This window comes from Harpia harpyja, chromosome 5 (assembly GCF_026419915.1).
Source record: "Harpia harpyja isolate bHarHar1 chromosome 5, bHarHar1 primary haplotype, whole genome shotgun sequence".
NCBI lineage: Eukaryota > Metazoa > Chordata > Aves > Accipitriformes > Accipitridae > Harpia > Harpia harpyja.
Genome location: NC_068944.1, coordinates 5,403,663 through 5,429,189, shown reverse-complemented (window position 1 = coordinate 5,429,189; position 25,527 = coordinate 5,403,663). Strand labels below are relative to the sequence as shown.

The 25,527-nt window shown below is 41.1% G+C and overlaps 1 protein-coding gene across 1 annotated transcript in view; it reads left to right on the top strand.

Annotated features, from left to right (window-relative positions):
• Positions 1-14,297, top strand: part of MOCOS (molybdenum cofactor sulfurase) — a 231,158-nt gene extending 216,861 nt beyond the window's left edge. The window contains exons 13-15 of the mRNA XM_052788249.1: positions 652-778; positions 3,141-3,245; positions 10,711-14,297. Of these exons, the coding sequence (XP_052644209.1) occupies positions 652-778; positions 3,141-3,245; positions 10,711-10,857 (379 nt within the window). The 3' untranslated portion in view covers positions 10,858-14,297. The remainder of the gene's footprint in view (positions 1-651; positions 779-3,140; positions 3,246-10,710) is intronic.
• Positions 14,298-25,527: the final 11,230 nt, after the last annotated feature.

The following is a 25,527-nucleotide window of genomic DNA, read 5'->3' as shown; positions in this document are numbered from 1 at the left end:
GCTGCTCTGCCTGCCTTATATATGTTCTCCGCACTGACACAAATCTACACTCTGGCAGTTCAAATGCTTGTAAAGAGGTGGAGACATCGCCACACAGAGATTAATTTTTTTCAAAACACCTATCATTTGGTGCAATCTGCTGCATCCCGAAGGCAAATAATAATAATACGAGGAATACATTCTCTCATAAAATGCCTTTACTGGCCTTTTTCACCTTCAGCATGAGCTGGTTTTCTCCCTTTTGCCATTGCAGCATCTGCAGAATAAGTTTCTATTTGCCTTCTTTTTAGAAGCATTTAATGAGCCAAATGATTGCTAACTCAAAAGATCTTTTCATTTGTTACCATTAGCCTTACATATGATACCTAGTAAGGAATTTTCTCATATGCATTGTTCACAATCGCCTGTCGACGTGCTTTCGTACCTACAGTTCCAGGTTACACCTCTGAAGAAACAACCTAGAGGATTACAAATTGTAGTTAAATACCTTGGTCCATTTTCATAGCCTTTGTAATAAAACTTGGTCCAGGTTATTCTGGAGAAACATTTGCTGAATCATGTTAGCCACTAGATTCTTACAGCACAAACATATAGTGCAGAACTAGTTAATAAACCTTATTTTTCTTTTTCTCTGTCAACTCGGTGAGACAGATTGGAAGAGCCATTGGAAATAGAGGAATTAATCCGACGTTTCCGTGCCAACATTGTCATCAGTGCACCAGAGTCCTTTGAAGAAGAAGAGTGGGCTGAGATTTCAATAGGTGCTCTGCGATTCCAGGTGCGAACTCATCTCTCTTGTCCTAGTCCCAGTCTATCACAAAGTATTTTGACCCCTGGAGACAGGGCAATTTTTGCAAGACTTTGACTGGAACATGGGCGGCACAGTTTGTGCAGATGAAATTTATGAAGTGTGTAAAAAAAAAAAAAAAACCATGCTGTGACCTGTGGCAAACATGCTTCAATATAATTGAGAGGTTTTGACATATTTCTCCACACCCTTTTTTAAAATTTCATAATTCACAACATTTCCCACCTCTATCCAACTGAGCAGAATAATAATCACTGTTTTGAGGCAGAGTTTACAGTAAATATTTAGCTAGCATGTCACAAGAGAATACTGGTTGCTGTTAAGCATAATAGTCCAAATGTAACCTTGCTTGATTGCTGCACATCAAGCAACTGATTGCCAAAAGACTGGACAGGAATACAAGTGAACAATCACTGTCTGTTGCCCTCTGTTGTATACATTTCGTCCTAATCTCCATTCAAGACATGTTTCTAAGTCTAGCCTGGTAGGGTTTTTCATATGTTATGCTTCGTATCATATGTAACAACATAATCTGCTTTGTACTGTAAGGAAAATGCTGAAGAGTCAGACTTTGTTGGCAAACGCATTTTTTGGGAAAAACTTCAACAAAGGATCCATAAAGAAGCTACACTTGAAACCTAAGGGAAAGATGCACACATGTATTACATGTTCTGTTGGATTTGTCTGGTTCTTAGTTATGAAATATGTATTTGAAAATGCATTGCCTAGGATGTGAAAGTGGATTATTCATTGTTTTCTTAGGGATGATAATGAAGGTGTGAATAACAGAAGTGCTAAGGTCAAATCTAGCAGCTGTGATAGACATCGCTCCTATTTCTTTCTGGTCAGCATACTGTAAGAAATGGAAAGGCCATTTTTTCAGTAAGGGTGGAAAATATGGCTTATCTGCTCTCTTCTTAGGTGTACTTTGATCAGTAAGCTGTAATATGAGTTACAGAAAACTGAGGAAAAATTTCTTTAGGTAGGAGATGAGGAATACAAAGGACAAAATCCTTGGTGTGTAGCTTGTTGGAGGCTGGAGTTGCGCTAGGGAACTCAGCCCAGGATCTTGTTGTGGAAGATACTGTAAAACTACAAAATAAAAAGGTATTCCTGTTTCTGACATTGAAATACTTTAGGATTGCAAGCTGAAAATAGAAAGGCTTATGCAACTTGCATTGTCTTTTCCAGTCTCTGCTAGGTCCCTATTCAAATACTGATGTAGTAACAGTAGAAATTATGTTAATGGTGCTTGATGCCAGGAAAATGGTAGAAGCAGCTGTTGAACAAAGCAAAGCAGGGAAAAATGTTTCCTTCTCTGTCTTGTTTTCTTGTTCTTTCAATAAAATATTAAAGCTGTGGAAAATCATCTTCTGAAAAAAAGGTGAGCTAAATGTATAGGTTTGATGATTACACTGAAGAGTTGTACAAGCAGTTCTAGATGTATCTAGAAAAAAAATGAAATAACACTTCAGCTCAGCATATAAAAATGTTTGCAGTGTAAGCTTTAATTATTTGCCCTATTTGAAATTTATGACATGTTTTACAAAAGTAGAATGTATATATTGGGATACTGTAAGAACAGTTAGTTTCTGTAACGTACAGCTTTGCTACAGTTAGGGGTGCAATATTAAGTAGAATGGCGATATGTCTTCCTTCTTCATTTTAATGTTTTAAGAAGAAATTTGTTGCAAGGGGTTTTTTCCCTAAAAAGACACCGTAGTTCAAAAAAGAATTAACTTTAAGATCCATGCGCTGTATTACGTATGATGTCAGACTAGAGGATCTCTTTATTCCTTCTGATTATGTAAACTTGTGAAAAGTCACATTTTGCATTCTGATTATCTACAAGTCCCATGCATATAAGAAAGATATTGTGCATTTCAGCTGCACTGAAACAATATAAAACAAACCCAAGAAAATCCTCCTTGGGTTAAATCCTGAGGCACTGGCTTAATTTTGTATTCAGTTCTCCTTTGGGCATGTAGCCCCGCCAGCCCATAGATGAAGTGAAGCCATCAGGAAATACAAATATGTAAATGTTCGGTATTTCTCAGATTCTGTCTCTGGGAAAGTTTTCCTTAAAAAAAGAAAACAAAAGAAAAAAGCGCATTCAAAATTCAGTGAGACCTTCGCAAGTAAACCCTTTGAAAATGTACCTACTACATTAGGCGGACAGGCCTGGCCTCTTACGTAATGAAAGCATAAAAAACCACAGGAAAGATATGTGAAAGATATGTGTTTAAGTTATTATGATGGTCAGAAGCTTGTACTGTTCTGTGTTGTACTGCTTTGATATATAGCCGTGAACCTTCTTTAACTAAAATTGCAGGTTGTGGGTCCGTGTAGCAGATGTCAAATAATCTGCATTGATCAACAGTCTGGGGAACGAAACAAAGAATTTCTGCAGTCTCTGTCAGCTGCCAGAGGTAGAAAGGTCGGTATAGTACTCCAAAATAGCTGTATGTGTAGATGTATATGTAAGATGTAGTGTCTTTGTTGCATGCATAGTCAAATACCTGCTGAAAGAATATTCACAATTAAGTTGTTATGCTAATTGTCACCATTTATTTTTTCAGTAAAAAGAGGATGCACTTACAACCCAGACATGACATGGTTTATTTCCATAAAACGCTCGACATGTTTTTTATTCTGAAATTGACTATTAATATGCATTATTTTTTACTGTGCTTGCTTTTATTCAGTATGTACTGCTTTACAGTGTGTTTATTTTGGTCTTGAAAAACACGAGCTGATGCACTGATGTCATTCAAGGAGAGAAATCTGCAGAAAAATCAGAAAGTGTTTGAAATTATACAGTTAGCTCGTAAGACTAAACTTTATTCTTACTGTGACAAACTACTTAGCAGGAAAAACAGAGCAGATGTGAATATAATCAAAGCAGAGTAATTGATTAAGAAAGTGACTGAAGAATAAGTGTGAAATACAAGCGTTCATTTGGAGTCCTTCTGCTTCCTAAGGTTGCATTGCTTCTTGGAATTGAGAGTGCTCAGGTGATGGCTAGACAGTTCAGCATCCCAAAAGCTTCACAGATCTCCTTATAAGTATTTATTTAGCTGAAAATCCTTACTCTAAATTCATTGCTTCCTGTTTGTTAAGCTTGTGCTGTAAAAGTTCGTTAGCCAGTCAGCGCTCAGAAGCCTCGCCAATACCAGCCGAACACCAGAGATTGGGCACAACACACAGGGGCAGAGCGATAACAAATAGGTTGAACATCATTCACCCAAACAATGCACAAACAAGTGACAAATAATGCATTCTTCGTTTGGGGAAAAAAAAAATAATAAATTGATTTGCCTCAGTGACTCATTAAGCAAACAAAGGGCTACATTTTCAATGGATGTTATCCTTGGTGAATGGCTCTGCCGGCTCCGTCTCGGAGCCAGCCGCCTGGTGTGGAGTGAGACCAGGGAGAAGCAGCAGGCAGGGGCTGGCTGTCTAGGCACAGCTTCCCACTGACCTGAGATGACTTAGGGTTGCACAGCAGGCTCTGGCATCCAGCTGGTCACAGCAACATGTGCCTTTGTGAGGTGAGCTCCTGGCCGTGGCGGGTAGCCTGAGGACAAGAGCCCTCTCCAGGTAATGGGGAGCCACAGCTGGAACATGTGGGACACATCAGAGTGTGTTCTGGCACTCCGGGCAGGGATGCTGCCCAGCTGCCACATGGGGTGCAGTATGCAGAGGACTTTCTCTACCCACGGGGGTTTTACTGGATTATGACTTGAATCCTCCGTAGAGGGAAAGCACTCTGTATTCGGGGACCTTCTCAAATGGCAGCAAAACCTTACCCGGGACACAGATTCTCAGGAGAGGCGAAGCGTCTTCTGCACGTTTCCCACAGCAAAGATGAGCTTCTCTTTCATTCCGATTAACTCAGCGATGCAAAGATTTTCTTGATACAAGCACTCCTAGAACCAGGTAACTCCTTCAAACAGAACTAAGGCAAAGAGAGCAATCCAGCCTCTTGAGAACAACCTGGTGCCAGATAAAAGACGCGTGGCAAGGCAAGGTGCTGCAGAGCACAGTGCTGCTATTCACAGCGGGGGAGTGCTCGGCTTCCCTCAGCTGCACAACAATATTCACGCTGCAAAGAACCAGGCCTTCAGCTTTTTTTATTTTTCCCAGCCTTCAGCGCTGCTGGCAGATGGAATCTTGTGAGCATGCCCTGCTCTGCGTAAGGCCAAGTCCTCTGGGTTGGCTTGACACCTGAAAGAGATAGTTTGAACTGGTAGTTTTGCCTGAACTGGTCTGAGAAGATCTCAGAGCCCATCCCTCCCGCAAGTCATCTGGGGGGTGATGGTCACCAGCCGGTTATCGGTGAGCAGCACTCAAGGACTCTGGCATCTTCAGTGTGCTAGGCAGACCTAGCAGAGGACATCGATCCAAACCTTTCACAGTTCGCAGCGGGGAGAGAGAAAGAACATCGAGTTCATGTGACTGTGTTAAATTGCAGAGCTAATGCTTTGGTGACTCATGTCTCTAGCATGCGCTTTTCTGTTAAGGAGTCATCTAATAGACTCCATTTTCTTTTTTTATCACATACAGATTCAGTGAAGGAATTTAGCAGTGTTTGTTCCCAGCTGTCAATAATGCGATTTGAACTACAAAAACCAAATGCAGCGAAATAAGATTTATGCTAATTTCCCAGTAAAAGGGGAACTGGTATTTTTGAAAGGCGGTTGTAGTTGCTCCATTTCCAAAATGTTAAAGATTCCGCACATACGAATGGATAGCAAATCCTGAATGCTTAACAAGAGAGCCAGATGTCAATAGTTACCATTTTGTTTTGTTTTTCCAAGAACACCAACCTGGAAAAATATATCGAACTTTATCAAACTGGTAGCCCAAATGACAGCACTGCCAGTGAACTTCAGTAATGAGCTAAATAAAGTAAGGCTTGTAAGAGGTGGTTCGATATTTATTTCTGAAATCATATTTTACTCCATCCCTCTGAGACTCTGAGAACCTGCTGCTCCAAGCTGAAAGATTGAGGCTTTGCATAGGTGGATTGCAGCTGAAAGTCAGAACCAGCTACTGTAATTAGCCACACAAGCAATTTGCATGTTTCCCAATAAATGTAAAGCAGGGTGCTGAAGCCTAGCCAGCTACTTTTTATGAAACCTTTTATCGCATTGTTTGAAATAAAACTCAAACACCTCTACAAAGCAAACTTGAGCTCTGCTGCCATCAGTTCTGAAAAAACACTCGTTAAGGATTCCTTCTGTAATTTTTGACTGAGAAGGAAAAATGAGCTCTCCTTCTGTGACAGAGCTCTCTCTGTTACTGCAGGAAACTGTGAAAGACTAGATAACTACATTAAGCAAATAGCATAAAAATAGCCACACGCTGTTTCACATGCGTCACCACCTGATGCAAAACACACCTAGACAGAAAGGAGAGAACATTGAATTCTTGCCCGTCTTCTGTGTTTTGCAGATGCAGTTTAATGCTAACAATAGCGGAAGCCCTGTGGGTAGATTTGCAGCAGTGCTATAAGCTGGGACTTGCTGTCAAGGTAGCAAAGGGAATTGCATTAGCAGTGTGCCCCAGCATAAATGTATGGATAGCAGTACATCAAGGGAAATCCATTATGTTTGCACATGCCCTCATACACTAAAAGGCTTGTGTTTTTTTCCTGCAGGCTGTTGATCCTCCTTTATGTATCTCATTTTGCCTTGGGAGAGCTTCTTTCCCTGCAGAATCAGATGCCGTGCCTTTGGATTGCTTACTGAAACGTTAGCAAGGATAGCAAATGACTTCTCTTATCTGATGCATCATTATCATCATTTTCATAGTAATGCAGGGCTTTACACTATGCAGTGCTTTTCATCCAAAGATCTGGAACATTTGCAAACAGTGATTGATGTAATTAATAGACCTCTGAATTAATATGGTTCTTTTTTCTCATTGGCGGTTGAACTGGCAAATGCATTTTATTTAAGGTAGAGCAAAGGAAAATCAGTTCTTAGGAAAACATTCTGCTGTCCAGATATTTTCAGCAGAACAAGATGGGGGGGGTTGACACCAAGTTAAAAGTTTCCCCTTTTTCCAATATGAAAAACCAGCATGTTGAAAGTCAGTTCTTCCACTCTTCTATTTTGTGAGGCTTTGCGAATAAGTTTTGGTGAATCCGGAGCTGATAAAACATCCTTACGTTAAAAAAAAACAACTTGGCTTTAATAATTGCATCTTCCAAACCTTTGTATGGAGGGGAGGTTATGTTATTTTATGTATAAAATGAGCAGATGTGAACAGGTAAATTTATCTACTGGGAGAAGGCAGCTGAGAGCTACATCCAGCGGCAAAATCCAGAACTCATCCATTCAAAGCTAAGTTTTAGCATGCAGTATTACTTATGTGCTTGTTACACATCCCAGCAGGGCATTTTCCCTACCAAGTGCTAGTCTGAATTAACTGATTGTTTAGGAGCTGTAGCTTGAAGGCATCTCATCTCAGCCTTTGTCAGATGCAGCACCTCAGGTTTCTATGTTATAAAGGAGATACTGCACCCAGGATATTTCTCTGTCAGTGAATATCTAAGCAGTGCATATTACTGTTGATCCAGTAAGTGTACTTGAGACAACATGCAAGAATGACAGCATTTTATAGCTCCTCCTTTGAGTGTGATGACTATCATATGATTCACTGTTGGCAAGAATAAGAACAGTTTATCTGTTTCTCCCAGCAGTGAAGTGTTGTGCTTTTTACTAATCAAGAAGCTTTACATTTTTTGTCCCTGTGAAGTTTAAGAATGATGGGAAGAGCCCCTACTGCCATCAGAAGACCGAGCAGATAAAGCCATAGAATTCACAGCCCAGTACTCCCTGCCCAGTTCTTGGTGTGTTCTGGTGAGGTTATATGCAGAATAAAATGCCCTTGAAGTCAGGAGAAGGTAGCAACAACAGAAAGAGATTATGCAGTTCATTGTAATAACTCTGCAGGCTGTAATCTCTGTGTCTGAAAGCCTCATTTTTCAACAGTGAAATGTGAGAAGGGCCAATTTCTACATTTTATCTTTCTCTTGAAACAGAGCTGGAATGACAGGATGCACAGCTTTTGTCATTGCTTGGGGGCGGGGGGGGCGTGCTATTATCAGTATTTGCTGAGTCAAATATTTGTAATTATTGAAAAAAACAAGGAAATTTACTTAAAAGATATCAAATCCACTTCTGGTAATCACAAGCTAAATTTTGGTCTTCAGAACATTCACAAAAGAAAGAGGTCAGTAATTCCAAGCAGGTATTAGTACCAAAATATGTATACCGTCAGTATACCATCACCGTGAAAACTTTGTAGGCATCACCCAGTCTCAGCACTAAAGAAAATACTATGAGATTTTTAGATGCCCAATCACAGTAGGGAAATACTAAGGACTGGTATTAAACCAGTATTTGAGAACACCTGAAGATAAGATGTATTCACACTTGCCTTTTCTTAAATAATTCTGAATGGTTTAAAGTGCTTTAAGAAAAAAAATCTTGCTAAATGATTCACTACAATAGAAAAATTGGTGAATTAAATTCTTCACAGTGAACAATCTGCCCAGCTTTATTTTAGTCTTGTTTTAAGATAAATCAAGATGTCAATACAGTAAATATAAATAAAAACTTCTCATGTATCAAATAAGTTCATTTACACAGATGCGTTATAAAATTCCTTCCCGCGTGAAATGTGGTGCAGCACAGACTAATAGTCATTTTACAATATGTGTTTTATGATTCCCTGATTTTTTAAAACAACAAAATTATGGCAACTGTCATTTTTGCACTAGGGTATAGAAAGTAAATCCAGGTTATTAACCACAAGACTGAAAAACATATCATTTATGCCAATAGAGAAACCACAGCTTGTCAACAAATAAGAGAAAAGCAAGAATGGAAAAATAATACTGTATGCTTTCATATTTTAGACGAAACAGTTCCTAACTTACCATTTTACCATCATGGTTGATCCAACGCGGTCACTGTGCTAGAGGATTGGGATCTTACTGTGCTACTGTTGTTCCTCAGCATTAAATACTGGAATGCTGACCGTAAGGATCTACCCTGTGTCCACCAGTGTTGACGCCATTATGGTCACAGGTATCCAAAAAGTGTCATTAATAGGATAGGCTGGATCAGGTCCAGCTCATACCCCATATATATGAAATGCCAGTGAGATGAAGGAATAGCAGAAATAGCCAAAAAAACCTCTGCTTGGAAGCTGTTTTTCTTTTTAATGTTTAGGTTACAAATGAAATGGAAAGGCCCAAATTCAGAGTCTGAGGCCATGTTTGGATAGATCTCTGCTTTACAGCATCTCTCGTACTTGGGAGTAGGTCTCAGCCTTACCTCTCACTAATTCTTCAAAGACTAAAAGCTGTTTCATGTTACCTCATTACTGTATCTTTATTTAATTATACAGTGCAAGAACAGGAGAAAACATACTGCCTTCATATTTAGTCTGTCAAATATGCTCCCTTAAATTCAGCTAACACTATTTTTTTAATTTAATTATACAGTGTAAGAACAGGAGAAAACATACTGCCTTTATATTTAGTCTGACAAATACGCTCCCTTAAATGCAGCTAACACTATTTTTTTAATTTATTGCAATTCCTTTTACCTACTGTATTTTTCTAAACCTGCTGTAAATGTAATTCCCTCAATTTCAGGATAATCTATCTGAACGGTGGCAGTAAATGTAATCAGGAAATGGAGAAGGAGAATAGAGTTTTGTTTTTAATGAATTTCATTTGCTTATTTATTTACTTTACACTTTAGAGTGACTGGTACATTTTGGCTGCAGCCTACCAAATCAAAATACTTTTTATTGAAACCTGTAAAAAAAAGACAAGAAAATTAGTATTGGGTTTCCAAGGTCCTCAGTTTGAAGAACAAAGACATTCCGAAGTATACAAATCAATTACCAATTTAACATGGTCTTCAGCATTCCTTTATTTCTTACTTTACATATTTCTTTAATTAACTATTTTCTAATTGTTTGGAAAACATTATCATGAGATTGCAAGTCTGTTTCTTGTGCATTTCTAAATTCTCCACTGTTGGAAAAGCAAACCACGAAACCACACCAGTCTCTTACCGTGACATTTCCAGATCACACCCAGCTGTCCACAGCTACAACTGTAACGTTCAACGTGCTTAAGATCAAGACCACGCATAAGAGTGCAGACACGCAGATCAGGTTTTCAGTGCCTGCGAGGGTTGTATGGTCAGTGGGCGAGGTGGTTATTCTGTTCCTCTTTTCTTTATTATTCAATATCACAAGGACACATATCTAAGTATTTCTAATATTTATGTAGGATGGCTTCACAGGTAATGACAGATAACAAGTGGTAGTCCTGATAAAACAAACTTTCTGAATATTTTCTGTACAATGTACTAAAATATTCATAAAAACAAATGAAGGGAAATTCACAAAGGCTAGACAGAACAAAGTTCTGTTAACAAAGCGAATAATTCATGGTAGAAGATGCAAGACTTTTCCTCGCTGTTTGAACATACATGCATTCTCGTGCTGCTTAGCCTTTATCTGTGATAATGCATTAACTGTATTTGTCAAGAAGGCAGAAGAGTCATTGAATGACAAGACTGTGAGGGAGTGTTAATTACATATATGATACTGTGGAACTCATGATGAAATACTACGTTATTTATCCACTTACTTAAGGTATTATTCTTGAATAGCATGGGGTTAGCTTTTGTTTACCAGTCTATTATAGTTAATTAGTTTAAAATGTTCTTAATTACATGGAGATAGTACATACCTCCTTATTCTTAAAGCAATATTGTTTTTCTAAACATATCTGGGTTGTGAGATCCTCTATAGATCTGATTACTGTAACATGAGTTGCATCTCAATAAGTATTCTGCTTTTTTCAGACAAACTTTGGCATATACCTGATGAACCAGCCCTTGCGCTCATCCCTTCCAGATATTTTATCAGTTGGGTCTCAAGTACTTCCAGTGCTGAAGGAGAATACAGAAATTCAGCCCCCGACATCCAGTGAAGAAAAATGTTCAGGATAGATTCTCCGGTGGAGATGAGATTTATATGCAACTCCAGGGAAAAGTCAGTAGTCAGTTATTCAAAAAAAGGAAAAAGCTTCCACTCATTTGCTTCTGGTTTAAGTCTTTTAATTTTCTGTTTGCTGTAAATGTTATCAGATGGCAGAACCTTGATAATTACAGCTCACCTACATGTTTTTGCTTGTGATTAGGTTACAGCAGCCGTAGCTCTATTTTGCTCAATTGCTTCAGGATGCAACAGGTTTGATCAAGTTTTACTGGTGGATGACTCCCAAAACAAGCCCAACATCATTGTCAGAAACCCACATCTCAATGAAGGAAAGTAAACACAATAATACACTACTTCCTTACGTTGCTTTGTTAAAACCACATTTGAGAGAGAGGATGCAGGACGTATTTTAGAAACAATGTGGGATGTGGGTGGAAGGGAACAGTGGGAGAGCGGCATGAGAGTACAGTCCATTCACCTTTTCAAAAATAAAACTGAAGGTGATGTGTAGACAGTCTGAAAGCACCGGAGAAGAGGGAACTGTTATTGAGAAATCTGTGTTTCCCTCTTCAAAAGTGGTGTGTGAGGATGCCAAAGAGGCAGAAAGATCAATGAAGATTCAGTACGCCATTTGCAAAACACATTCCCTGTGAAGCAATTTCATCCATTTGTTCTCAACTTCTTTCTCTTGTTCCCATTTGCTACTTTTCTGTCTGATTTATTTTATGGGATGACTTCCCCCCCCACACTCGTTTCCTTACGTATTTGTGAATGTTGACACATTTTTTCTAATTAGAGATTTTTCAACTAATACAGTCATGTTTTCTATACAAACTTTGTTTATCCTCAGTGGTCTCTGATGGCCACTTAAGGGAACTCTTGACAGTTCGGATGCTTCTCCATCCCAAACAGGTCAAAGTATTCTTTTTTCTTACTCTTTGTGCCTTTGATAATGTCCTTCTTAGAAGGCTTTTAATTCTTTACTCTCCCAAATATGACTCATGCTTTCTGATTTCTGAGAGCAAATGTCTGAAACCTAGGACTTAGTCTGAAATATCCATTATTGTGAAAATTAAAAAAATAAATACAGGAAGCCACACAGCAAAAAACCACACGGAAAGTTGATGTAATGCAAGACTGAACACATTGAGGCCAGGTGTTTTATGATCCCCAACATGTGTCCAACCAGCCACAGGGCAATTTCATGCTTCCAGGAAGTCCTTCTGGAAGAGGAAATTCTCCAAGATTGGTGCTCTATTGCCATTTGGGAAGTGAAAGTTTGACCCCGTTAAAAGCACCATTAGAACTCTCAACCAGCATGATTTAAGTCTTCCTTGGGGCAATTTTGGCTCAAACTGTGTGAAAGTGCTTCTGGCTGAAGCAATCCTTGAGTTGTTTGAGTATAACCCTGGAGGGGAGCAAGTGGCTTTGTGAAAGTATTGGTCAAACAGTCATCCCGAAAGGGGAGCGACTACCTCAGAGCAATGGGAAAAGGGAAGCGCAATGTGCGAATCAAAATTCAAAGATGGTCTTTTTTCTTTCTCTTCTTTTTTTTTTTTTTACCTGGTTTCTTCTTTCTTTTTTTTTTTTTGTTCTTTTGAAGAACTGGTTTTACTCACTACAGCTGGAGCAGACTGTTAGTCTCTCAGCAGAGCTTTGTAATGGAAATGAGAAGAGACATTATCTGTTTCTTACAACCTGCCATAAAATACATGGAAAGAGAGAGACGTTTCATATGTGTGTAAACTGAGGATCAGTTTTGAGAGTTGTACCTTCCACTTCAGAGCCCAAGCACTGCTCCTTGATGTCTGCTTTGAAAAGCAGGGGGTTTATCTGTCTAATAGTCAATTATCTGATGTTGTAATGAGCAGGCTTTCTGGAACCTTGAAAAGCAGTTTCCTGGTATCTAAATCTCTTTTAACTGTTTCACTCTTTGCCTTTCTGTTATGCAGAACATTGTTTTGTTGGATAGAAAGCCAGTGCAACTCTGGCAAATTTAATATGAAGAGACCTGCTGTATGCTGACCTTCAGGTGATCTCTGGTGCTTTGCTCTGTCCTCTTCACCTCACTAGTATGTCATTTGTTTAAAATGGCACAGAAGTTAGAAAAGGAAATTGAAAGCAAACCTCAGCTAGCTCTGTTTCACTTGTTATTGGATTTACTACAAAATAAGTCACTTTGGTACACAGTGGCTTGACAAATACTATTTGTGAATAGCCTTAATGCAATGTAGGATAACTAGGGATGAGAGGATTTGAACTTTAAAAATGTCATGCTTGGTCATTTTGACCTATTATTTACAGGCAATTACACTTTCTCTCTGCTGTGGCTTAGTAATATTAGATCAAGCATAATTTTGTCATTTTACAGGGGAAAAAAAGATTTTCTCTGATGTATGAACATACTCATTAGTATATTCTGTGCATTTCCCAGAAGGAACATCCTTGTGCTACAGTGATAGGAAATGTCACAACGCTTCAGATTGATGGAAGAGACATAAGGAATCTTTCATCTCAACAAAAGATAATATTTCCCTTCTAGTAAGTGGAGTGTCCCCGCCAGTATTGAGATGTCTTCCCATCAATGAAGACAAATTCTTCTCAGTGCCAATACTCTGGGGAAAATCTTTAAGTAGGAAGAGTCACTTTTAAATGACATGCACTGTAAGTTTTGTAGAAAGAACATCCCTCCCATAGTGTGAAAAAAAATTGAAAGAAAGAGAAAGCTGGCATAATACAAACCCAGGTGCTGCAGGAATGAAAAGGGCATAAACACTTCAAAACACTGTGTATATTACATAGAAAGATTAGATGTTCTATAAGGTGGTGCCTTCTCAATCGTCAGAGTATATAGAAAAAAGACAAATTCATATGAAGGCAGACTCTTTCATCTAAGTACACCCATTGCTGCAAAATTAAATCTTTGGACTAATTGCAGATATATATTTACCTTCTATGGATAAGAAGTGTGCTTAATAGCGTATTTCCAGAGTGCTGTATGTAGGAAGTCCTCTATATATTTGAAAACTAAGTCTGTATTTCCTTACAATGAATTATTCAGACACAGTCCATTTTCTGTGGGACTTAACTCCTTCCCAAATCTCAAGGCAAAAATGATGATTATTACAAGCTCTAATAATAGCCAGGAGGCCAAAATCACAGAACAGAAATCAGCATTTTTAGGAGAAGCCTCCGAACTCTGTGTTCTCTGATATGACTAAGATATTTCAGATACAGTTTATGATTTATATACTTGCAATGGCATCCCTCGAAATATGGTCACAATTTTAGGTCACCCTTCTGTCAAAATTATACACAAATCAAAAGGAAGGACTGCATAAAGAATATGATTGTAGTTCATAAATTGTAGAGATTATGCTATGCATTTCTTCTTCAGTCTGGTTTTTGACTTTCTTGGAAATGAAACCAATAAAATATATATTGTGCTTGACGTGTCTCCTGGTGGTGGTTGCATTCTTGACCTTTGAGCTCATGAGATGCTAAGTTCTGCTCGGAGGCATTGCAGGCTCACGGGGCGAGTATGTGGCTCAGGACAGAAGGGATGTCTCATCGCTGCTGGGATCCACAGGTGAGGTGTTCCTCCAGCTATCGCACCGCTGGCCTCCATCTGTCTAGTCAGCATGCCAGCTGGTTGCACGCTCAGCTCAGGCCCTGCACAAAATGCACTAATAATCACTGGTTTCCTCTAAAATATGTCCAGAGGCAGTCCTGTTGGAGCCATCTCTGTTATCCAGAAGTTGGAGCTCTCACCAAGGGTGTTGGAGAAGGGAAGGTTCATTTCCCCCTCCTTTGCCTGGAGGGATCCGACACCATCTTTCTCCGCTGCCTAACCCATCAGTCAGTAGGCGAGACTGGAGAGGTAACAGGGCTGGGTGTGTGTGGGAATCACAGGGAAGGCTCGTCCTCCCCTTCTCACGAGGTTTACACGGAAACGCTCTGTGATTCACTGGGCCGGAGAGAGAGGGATATGGGAACAGTGAGGCAGGATCTGCACGTACCTCTGAGGTACTCATTCGTGTTGGCTTCACTGAGGGTGGGAGGGGAAGAAGAGCGTGACTCTCTAACCCAACAGGTAGGTCACTCCCGTGGAGGTGAAAGATGTGGGTATGTCCCCGTCTCTGATTATACAGCTGTCACGGGGCAGCTACTTGGCCAAAACATAGACACAGCCCTCGGAGAAGGGAGGAGAAGGCAGAGCGCTCCTCCTCTCTGCTGGGCGTGTGAGACGGTGGGTTACAGACACTGGTACAAGGTGGAACTTCGGCAAGAATAGAGGACAACACCCCAAGCATGCTTTGGGATAGGCCATTAGAGGAAACACGAGTTTGAGTCCTCAAAAGCAGAAACGGGAATGAACCCACGTTTCTGACTTCTTGTTAGGTGCACCAGCCGCAAGGCCAGAGTGACAAGGAAAAAATGTGGGAGGGAAACAAAAGTGGCATCTCCTACGGTCAAAGTTTAAAACAAAGTAGTGATACACATGCCTTCGCCACCCAGTTTGTAATTTTTTTAGGAAAGGAAAGACGTAGGTATCCTCAGGCCCATAAATCAGAGAACTCAAGAGTAAGTCATCAGCAGAGAGGTGTCTCTTAAGCAAGGTGCCATTTAAGAGGCCTTTCTTCCCTCCCTTTCGTGTCAACTAGCTTTGCTGCTTACTCGGTGTGATGACGGTTGTGGGTTCCTTCCAGTGGAAAAGAAAATAGGCGGGTGCCCTGAATAAGGAGCGAAGTGGCTCACTTACGACTGCAGACAGTCGTAACAGAGATGTTAGGGAGGATTGCCATGGGGCATCCTTGAGCATCACTGCCATGTGCAGAGGTACCTCAGAAGCCTCTACGTAATAATCCCAGAAATATGTGTCACAGAACAAGTTAGTCTTTTTTCTGCTGCTGCTGCGAAGTCATCCTGGAAGGGTGATATTCAAGAATTGTGCTGTTGGGGAACAGACTATAGCAAAGGCAGGATGGGGAAAGGGGACAAACAAAAAAATGCGTGTTGTAGCATTTGCCACTGAAAATTGCTGAGGGGTTTCTCAAATACCCACCAAGTAAGACGAAATGTGAGAAATCAGGGCATTTGATTTAGTACAGCAGTTTCATGGCAAATTTGAAATGACATTGATCTCAAATGAAGAGCCTCTTGCCTTGCATGGCTCATGGATAGCCTATGATAAGGTGCATTTCTATGTTAAACCCAGTTTCTTCTGTGAGCCAATCTATTCCAGACTTGCAACCAAAACTTGTCAACACACTGCAAATCTGGACGTCAACATCAGCTTCTCCTAGATAACCAGTATATTCCACCTTTGAGCCTGTCTCATGCTTTTTGCTGTTTTTCAGAGGTAAGTGTCCCATCTGGATTAAAGTACTCTGGCCAGGATTGTTAATGCAGAGATGGTTCCTCAGTCCAAAAGTGAAATCAGCTTTTGGTTTCTGAAAGGGCTGTGTTTTCCATGAGGCTGTGTTTGAAAAGCCAGCCATGATCTAATGTCAAGTCTGTTGTTTTCTGTGCTTATAATAGATGAATCAGATAAAGCTATTGAAAAGTTTGTGAGTTGTTATTTCCCGAAGCAAAACAAAACTGGAAGACTACAGAAGGTCCTGCACTGCTGAACCCATCTATTCACTTCTACAAATGGAGAAGAGCCTCTGAGGTATCCATCGTTCATGGATGTAATTCCCAGTGAGTCATATATTAGATATTTGTAATTTCACTGGTTTAGCCAAATGCTTTGGACTGTTGCTTATACTCAGAGCCTTTGTATTTACTGTCATATTCAAAAGATTTCTTCCAGCGAACCCTTCAATACTGAAATGAAATTGAATTTGTCTTATGTCAAATGTTCATCTTTATTTTGTTTTAAGGAACAAGAACGCAAGATTTCTGTGTTTGACTTGCTATCCAAAGCTTAATGTAATTGTTTAATACACTTGAAAAGAGAAGGTTCTCGTCTGAGTTGCTTTATCTGTCAGTCAGTACTTGTAAAAAGCTACAGTGTTCCTCAGTAATGTCTAGTCAATTAGAAAAAAAGACCTAAGCTACAGGAGCTGGGCACAGCTTGCAAACACTCATTGTCTGGGAGAGTTTGCGTCTACTCATATATATATTCAAGCACAAGAAGTCTGAATAGGCTAAACTATTTTGCTTTTAGTCTTGGCAAATACTCAGAAAAAAAGCATGCACAGTTTTTTCTGAGGGAGCATGGGATGTGACACCCCATCTTTTGTATCAGACCCGCAGCGGTACCCCTGACAACCAAACGGCTGCCGTCCCTGCGAACAGAATGAGTCCTCAGGCGTGTGGAAGTGCAGGATAAAGTTTTGTAATGCAGCTTTATGCCCTCTCTCTTTTGTCATACGCTAAGGAGCAGCTTACAACAGATACACTGGCTGAAGTCTGAGCAGCTCCCAGGGGTGCAGACCCAGGACCGGGGGCCCGTGTCCCTCTCCAGACGCTGTGGGACCTGGCTCCGCTGTCCCCCACTCAAAATTTGTCCCAGGGAGGCTGTTTGAAAACCGCCGCTGCCGGCCCGTGCTGTATCTGCGGGAAGTACTTTGTCAAGTTCTCGTGCTATTTTATGCCATCTTGTGCTGGCGTCATGGAGTCATTTGGTATTCATTCAATCTCGCGTGCCTTTCCCACTGGCACAGCATGGTAATTTGGAGCTATTTACGTGTGAAGTGAAGAATATGTCGAGGAAGAGAGAATCTGACGTTTCATTGAGTGGGTAACCTGAAACAATTGGTTAAATTAGTCAAGCAAGATTGAGCGCTGTGTGTATCATCAGAGGCATGCATGAAACATTACAAAAAATGCAAGTGGATTCCTACCAGACCTTTTCTCTAAGTGCAAAACCAATACAAGCCAGCAATCATGTATTTAAGAAGCTAAGTAATCATGTATTTAAGAAGGTATATATGATTTAATGACATTGTCAGGTATTGCAATTAGCATATTCATCTGCACTTACATTAAATAAATATTCTGCTTCAAATAAGAACATTTGGATTGGGAGGATCATTCCACCCCCTCTTGTATTTCTTCTGATTTCATCCATCAGCCCCAAAATACTGATGGGCAAAATATTTTAAAAATTATAATTCCCATTTTCGAAGAGGAATTTAGCTTTGAAAAAGCCTAAACGAGGCACAGCTTTCTGAGCTGAAAGACTACAAGTTAGCTGTATAGTGATATTACATGATTGGTCATTTGGAAAAATGGCCGTGACGTTTGTCAAAGAGAAGAAAATGCAGAGTGATTCAGCAGTTAGAGGGGAGGCATATAGTCAGGCATCACATTATGTGTGGAGAGGAATGCTTGCTGGAATACAATTCCCTTAGCATATGCACACATATCTCTCAGAAACTGCCCATATTAGGAAATCTTAAGTGTTTGTTTTTATTCTTTTTAAGTCTTTGGCGATAAGCTTTATGCCACGAGGAACAGATAGAGATTGAGAGGCAAAGTGGTATCAGATGGCAAGTGCCGGAACATAGCAAAATAATGGAATTTTTTTTTAATGAAATAATGGAATACTTTTGCTGTCTACAGCATTCTCTATAGGCAAAAAAAAAATCAAAACTCAGTTTAGAAAGAATATGAAAAGAAAAATAAAAGTGAATAATGAAACTAAATAAAATTATCTAAGCCTCTAGAATGCATTAATATAAATAAAAGCAATTTCTAGGTCTGTGAAGCTCCATACTATAGTTCATCCTACCAATTCTTGTTATTGCAGCCCACTAACTGCCGGATCTTGGATAGAAGCTGCTGAAATCATATTGTTGTCAGCTTATTCTTGAAAAAGAGACTCATGCTGGGTATGGACATGGTGATAAAGCTACTAATCAAAGTAGTTACACGACAAAGTAAACCTTAAAATCATGGACCTTAAAATCATATCTGGGTGCAGAACCGGGAGGGGGAGGCCTCACAAAGGGACACACTTCTTCTCAGAAAGAGGAAACTTCTGACCTTAATCTTGCAATGAAAAGCTGAAAAGCTTTCCAGCTGTAGCAAGACTTACTGGTTCAGAAACATCATGATTTTTGACCTCTGGATGCTGGCATTATTTTGTTATACACTCAGCCTTTCTTAACCTGGATTTTCAGTGGAAGTAATAACTGCAGCTGTCAGAAAGAGGATGTGTGATCGTGAATGGCAGAGGAGATGAAACCTCTTAAGAGGCTGTCAGTAGAACAAGAGTCTGTGACTCCCTAGTGCCCTTGGGGCAATAGGAGCCATGAGCCCAGAATCCAGCTGGAAATTCATGAATGGACTTGGGAATTGGGAAATGCTGCCTTAAAAGTGAGGTCTCCCCTCCAGCTTTCAGTTATTTCTCATTTCTATCTAAAAATAAAGCTGCATGAACACTAGTGTCATCAGAGTAGAATGATGTGGACTTCACTGTAATTATAAATGAGTTGTTTTCTCAGCTAATTAGCCAAAAAGTATGTTGCAATGCAATAGAATCTTAATAAGACCTTAAAAGTTAATATGATGGGCTTTACGTGAATTCATTCATGTGAAATTTTGTTTTCAGTGCTGTTAATGTTCATTAATTTCTGGTTATCCTCTTGGTTATCGAGTTGTCAATGTCAGGTTAACTGTACGTGAAGGGACTTCTGAAGGTGCCCGCGTTCAACACGCTGCTCCAAGCTTCAGGGCTTGATCAGGTTTCTCAGGGCTGTTTCCAGTCGAGTTTCGAGTATCTCCAACAACCTTTCTGGGCAGCCTCTTCCTGTGCTTTTCCACCCTCCTGGTGAAGAAATCGTTCTTTAGATCCTCTCAGAAATTCAGCTTCTGACTGTTGCCTCTTATCCTTTCACTGTGCACCTTTGAGAAGTCTTCTCTCTACCCCGCTACGCATAGGTAATTGCACACCCTGCCCTCAGCTTTCTCTTCTCCAGGCTGAAGAATCCCGCTCCCCCGGTCTCTCCTCATACATCATGGGCTGCAACCCTCAAACTTTCCTCTCCAGTGAGAAGTCTGATGAGTGACTTCAAATATCCTTTGCTGAATGCCCGAAGATTTAAACCAGATAACCCAACAAATCTGCCCCTGAGCTACAGGGCTGAACGATGTTCTCCATCCACTCTTGTGCTGAATGAGTGAGAAGGGTCATACAGTTCATGCATGTGCCATTTCTGTGGCAAGCTGGGTCAAAATGTTACATTATTGTAAGAATGGATCCATCAGTTTAGAGGCTTGGCCACGATACATCCACTTCTGCTCCCTAAAGACTGGCTCTGAATTTAGTTTGAAATGAAACCTTACACTGAGTTCAGGGCATAAGTCTATTACCATGGACTTACTGGCTGATTCCCTTTTTGACTCAATCAAGGAAAAGTTTGTTTTTCTAGTTTTGGGGATAGGAGGGGCATGTTTAATACATTCTTTGCAAAGCTGGAATGTGGTTGAAGCCTTGGTCTGAGTGAAGTCAGCAGGAGAATTAAACTCCTTTCTGCTGGGTAAACTCCTGTCTCCTCTAGAACGTTGGAGGTAATCATATTTGCTCCCCTCAGTATGGTCTAAATGGATCTTCACAATATTCAGAAAGCTGCTGTGTGACTGAAGCGTTTCCATTTCTGTATGCCCAGTTTTGGATACTTAACAAATCTGATTTTTCTAGAAGTATGAGCTGAACACTCAATAAAAATTGGGTTGATTGAACAGTCCAACAATCAAATAGCCGTGCAGCCCCAGTACTTCTGAAAGTTTAGACAAAGGTGTACCACTTCCTAATTTACTAAATTAACTGCATCTGAAAGCAGTTAATCAGCTTTTTCACTGCCAGCAGGCAAAGGAAAGTTGAGAGCTGTTGACAGCTGTATCTTTGTGTTTCTCTCTTTAGCATATACAATGCAAAAAGTGTGAATCGGGCAGAACAGGTCAATGAGATTTTCAGGCAATCACGGGAACGAAATAAGGGCTGAACCACTGAGCAGCCTCATTTTTCTCTCCCTGGCACCTGGCATGCTTATTTGTCCCGATGCAACCCATGTATAAAAACCATAATCACATGGGAGCAGAGAATCCTCCCTCAGTATCGTTCTGAAATCCCAGTGCTCGGGTGATGAATAACCTACATGAATTCCAAGGTGATGAAGAACCAGAATCAGTAGGATGGTTTTATTGGGAAGAAGTTGTAGAGCCAAAAATATTTGTCTGCTGAGACCGCAAAGCTGGAAATAATTTCCAACTTTTTCATTTCTTTTTTCTGTTATGAAGTATTACAAGGCACAGGCATAGCAGCTGAGGTTTGTGAATCTGAAAATACAGTAGGGTGTCCTTGCAGCCAAGTCTTTTATAACCAGACAGAGGTTGTTAGTCAGTCAACATTTCTTGCTTTTATGGGCTCTTCTTCCCTTTGAAGCGGCATCCACATATGCATATTATCTAGCTGAACTACAGGGAGCTGCATGAAGCTGGGCTCTTCCAGCAGATGACTTGGAAGATTCCCAAGAACTGAATATTGTGGTGAAACGCAATCGATCTCAAGGATGAATGTGAGCCCAGTATATTAGAGAAGGATAGCAAAATGGAGGGAGGAGAGTCCTTGAGAAGTTATCAAATCAGTCTCTCAGCCCTAGGCCAGCGCCAAATATATCTGCACAATTCCTGACAGGTGACGAAGGGATCAAAAAGGATCCCTAATTCTAGCATAATTCATCCCCGGGCCATTGCAGCGTAGAGCAGGGCTGGACGGGGCGCCCAGGCGGAGCTGAGCTGGATCCTCGGGGCTGGGCAGGGATAGTGGGGGTCCCTGGGAGGCTGCTCAGGGCAACGGAGGCATATCAGCGTCCTCAAGGCCTGAACCTTGTGTGACAGTCTGGAGCATTTTCCGTCTGGGCCAGAAAGCAGCAATAACTACTTTGATGGAGGACCAAAGCGGTCGGTCTGCTTCTGCACAAGCCTGGATGTGCGCGGGCAGTCAGTTCCGCTGCTTTTCTCCGTGTGTTTTTCTGTCTGCCAAGTAACTGACGTGGGCCAAGGACGGAGGCGATTGCTCCTTTCTTGCTTTTTCAATAAATAGCTAAACTTGGAAACTTTTGTCTTCCTTCAGCTGACACAGCTGTGCACACAGGCTATTGCAGATGTTGTGTTCAGAGGCTTATACACGTGTAGGTTAATGTGCAAAGGACAGCTCTTGATGAAAAGGTTTTGCCAGCCTGGTCAACTAGATCTTATAATCACCGTGACCAAGCTGCCAGAGATCTGAGAGATTTCTATTACCATGTTCCCTGTACTTGTAATTTCTCAGATGAAGGCTGTGTATTGCTCATCCTTTATCAGCAGAGCTTTAGCTGTTCTTAAAATTTCCAAAGTGGAATCTAAAAAGGAAAATTCTTGTCAAACAGATGTTTGCCACCACTGACTGATGCTCTTGCAGGAGATAATGTCACCTGAAGGGGATCAATTAGCAGCGTTTCTCTTTCTTTCATCATAAATCTCAGTAAAGCAGGAAATAGAATGAAACTTGAAAGAAAGATTAATGAGCCTCATTAAGAGGAGTGAGGTATGATTAAACAATAGGGTACAGCAGGGTGGGTAATGTATCAGGCCAGCACTGAACTGGGGACGACTCATCTAATTGGCACCAGCTTCCCAGCCCAAAGGAGTGGTAATTCAGAAGTTAAACGTAGGTCCTGAGGTACGCCATCGCAACGCTAAAAATTACGGTTCAGAGGATTAACCACACTGATCCCTAAAAGTGAACTCAGAAGAATCCCTGAACTGATGAGCTTGTAATTAGCCTGAGGGACGACAGCTCACGATCGGTCGCATTCGCCCCTGATGTAAGACGGCAGCATCTCATTGACTTCCACCAAGATGTGACTCTTCTGATATCAATGTGCCCGTGAAAAGGCAAAAGCACAGCAACTTTTCTGTTTTTAATTTCTGTAAAAGGCAAAACTCTTTTTGATTTCAAAAGCAGCAGGACAGAGCTATTTGCTTAATTATACTAAGTCTTCCCTACCAAATGTAATGGAAATTAATGTGAAGCTCTGTTTACTGTTTTACCCTGCTGCGCCTGAAGCTGGAAGGAGATATTACTTTCCATCCAGTGAAATGAAAGTGGTACTCGCTCTTCTCATAATCTCTTTGAAGCATCTGCGCTTGAGGCAGAAGCTAAGGTCTGAAACTGAGGCATTTTAACAAACAGTGTCAATGACCTTGTGCCCAGACAAATAATTGCACCACCGTGCTGTATGCTGGTGCTTACCTAACACACTCTTATGCAAGAGAAAGTAGCTGGGAGTCGCTTTGCATGTTTGACGAGGGTGAGTGGCACAGCAGCCTCGACGGGATTGCACACAGTCAGGGCAGCTTGATTTCACCTGAAGAGCAGGAGACCTGATTTTCCTTGGCCTTGCTGCCTGGACGCATTCACGCTTGCCCGCCGTGGTCACCTTCCTCCCACTCCATCCTGCACGCACCGCTGCGGGGTTGGAAATCCCATCGACTTTACCAAGCAAGCAAGCAACACGTGGCTGCTCTGTGACTCCCACCGCAGAGACGTGTCCTACCCGGGGACTGCAATATGCCTGTGAGGTTTTACCAGACCACAGCTGTACCATCTTACTCTTGGTTTATCAACTGCCTTTCTCAGGCAGCTGCAATACCTTGTGGCCTAGGTCCCTTTCTGTTCCTATGCTCCCGGTTGAAGCAGTTGCCCCATAACTTGCTGCTTCATTTGCAGCTCTCCTTTGCTGGCCTCTGCCCTTTCCACCCCGGTATGGAGTCTTGTCAGAGTCTCCAGGGCTGACACCTGCACCTCAGTCAGCTTGCAGCTCCTCTTGGAGATGAGTAGGATGCTAGGGCTGGTGAGAGATGGCAGCGAGCCCCATGGGGAGTGTGTTGGGCTGTGCAGTAGGACGCTTCACAGCCCTATTCTCTACCGAAAAACCTGTTTCAGAGGATAGGCTACTCAGAGCTAAGGTCTAGTAGTTAAAGATCTTGGCTAAGATCTATAAACTCCATGGGGTCTAGGACCCATCCTGTTACAGATCTGGCTCTGAGGGCTGCTTATATGGTTTTTTTTCCTCTGCTGTTTGAGATAAAAACCACACACAGGTGATGGGACTTAGTTATTTCCATTGATCCACAGGTGAATGGGTAGGGTGCCCTTGACCTTTGATCTTCTCCATGATCTAAAGACTCTGTCTTTCCGTGGAGAGCAGAGGTTGATATTTCAGTCCCTTGAAGCAGATGAGGGTATTGAGCCCCAAGCTTTCCTAGTGTGCGTCAGCATTGGGAGAGGCAAGCTCTGCAAAAGAGAAGCTGCTTATGTCTCTTATCTAGGAAACATCCACACGGCTCCATCGGACCATGGAATAACTCAGGTTTGCTGGGACTTTGGGGGGGGGGGGGCATCTTATCCATCCTCCAAACTACACCTCACCAAAATATCAGGGCAGACATTCACCCGTCTGCTGTCCTTTCTCATTATTGCACAGAAAGGGGTAGGAAGCAGACACCACCATTGAGTATTTGTGGATGCAAGATGGAGCAGGGGTCCTTCTACAGGATGCAAAAAGAGGGAGAAGTTGGATGGCAAAAATGGCAAATTGAAGGCAGTGTTCCCTGTCATTTTATTTACATCTCTTCAATAGTTAGCTAGTTACAACCAATACCAAAATGTATCGCTTGCTTTTGTTGGCCTGCTCATGCTCACAAGAGTAACTGTAAGAACAGATTCAGTAGAAAGAAAAGTGGATTTCTGTACAGTTCCTCTAGATGGCAAACTTTATCTGTTCTATTTATCTTATCTATTCAAAAGCAAGTATGTTCGGGCTCAGCCACACTGGAAAAAACATCCTCCACTACTGGGACCATTCAGTCAGTTCTGGAGTATCCTAAGCAAGTTGCTGTAGGGAAACAAAATTGTGGCTGATACATCAAGTCCTTGAGAAATGTGTTTACTGGTGGAATATGATTTGGAAAGTACAATAATGAAATTTGGTTTGAAAGATGACATATTTTGCAAATCTCCTTACTGCACCTAACAATGAAGATGTTGTCCACTTTACTCCCAGAGGCATTTTGCTGTGCTGAATGTGAGGGAAGTCTCCCTCTCTTTCTGCCCCAACTTTTCTAGGTATTAATGCTGATCACTACTTTCACTGTTGCTAAGCCAGTGAGGAACGTGTGTAAGGAATCTGAAATAGAACGAGGAAATCAATAAATTTGCCCTAAGAGCTGATCCTGATCTAACTCCCGTGTAATTAGTAATGACTCCAGTGGACTTCCTGGCATAAAATTGCTGTAAGATGTCTGGTCTTGCATGCATCCAATATTTAAATCTCAGAGAAGAATAATAATAAAGATCAGCTATTTTGCATCCTAGATTGTCTTTTGAACAGCTATAAAGTAAGTGTGATGTTAGTGTTGTGACACAGAATTGTATTACAAACTTCATGGTATTAAATGATTTACTGGAAAGCAAGATGGCAAAGAATCAAGCCCATGTCTCTCTCTGGAAATCAGAATACAGTCCCAGCCCTTACGCTTCATACAACAGAAATGGAGCTTCCAAAAATGCGCTTCCTATTTATGAAAACCCCATTCTAGCGATATATCCCTGCTGTAATGGGGCTTTGTATGACAGTAGTTGTCATTCTGCGTTTTCTGTGGACAAAGCAAACAATGTCTGCAAA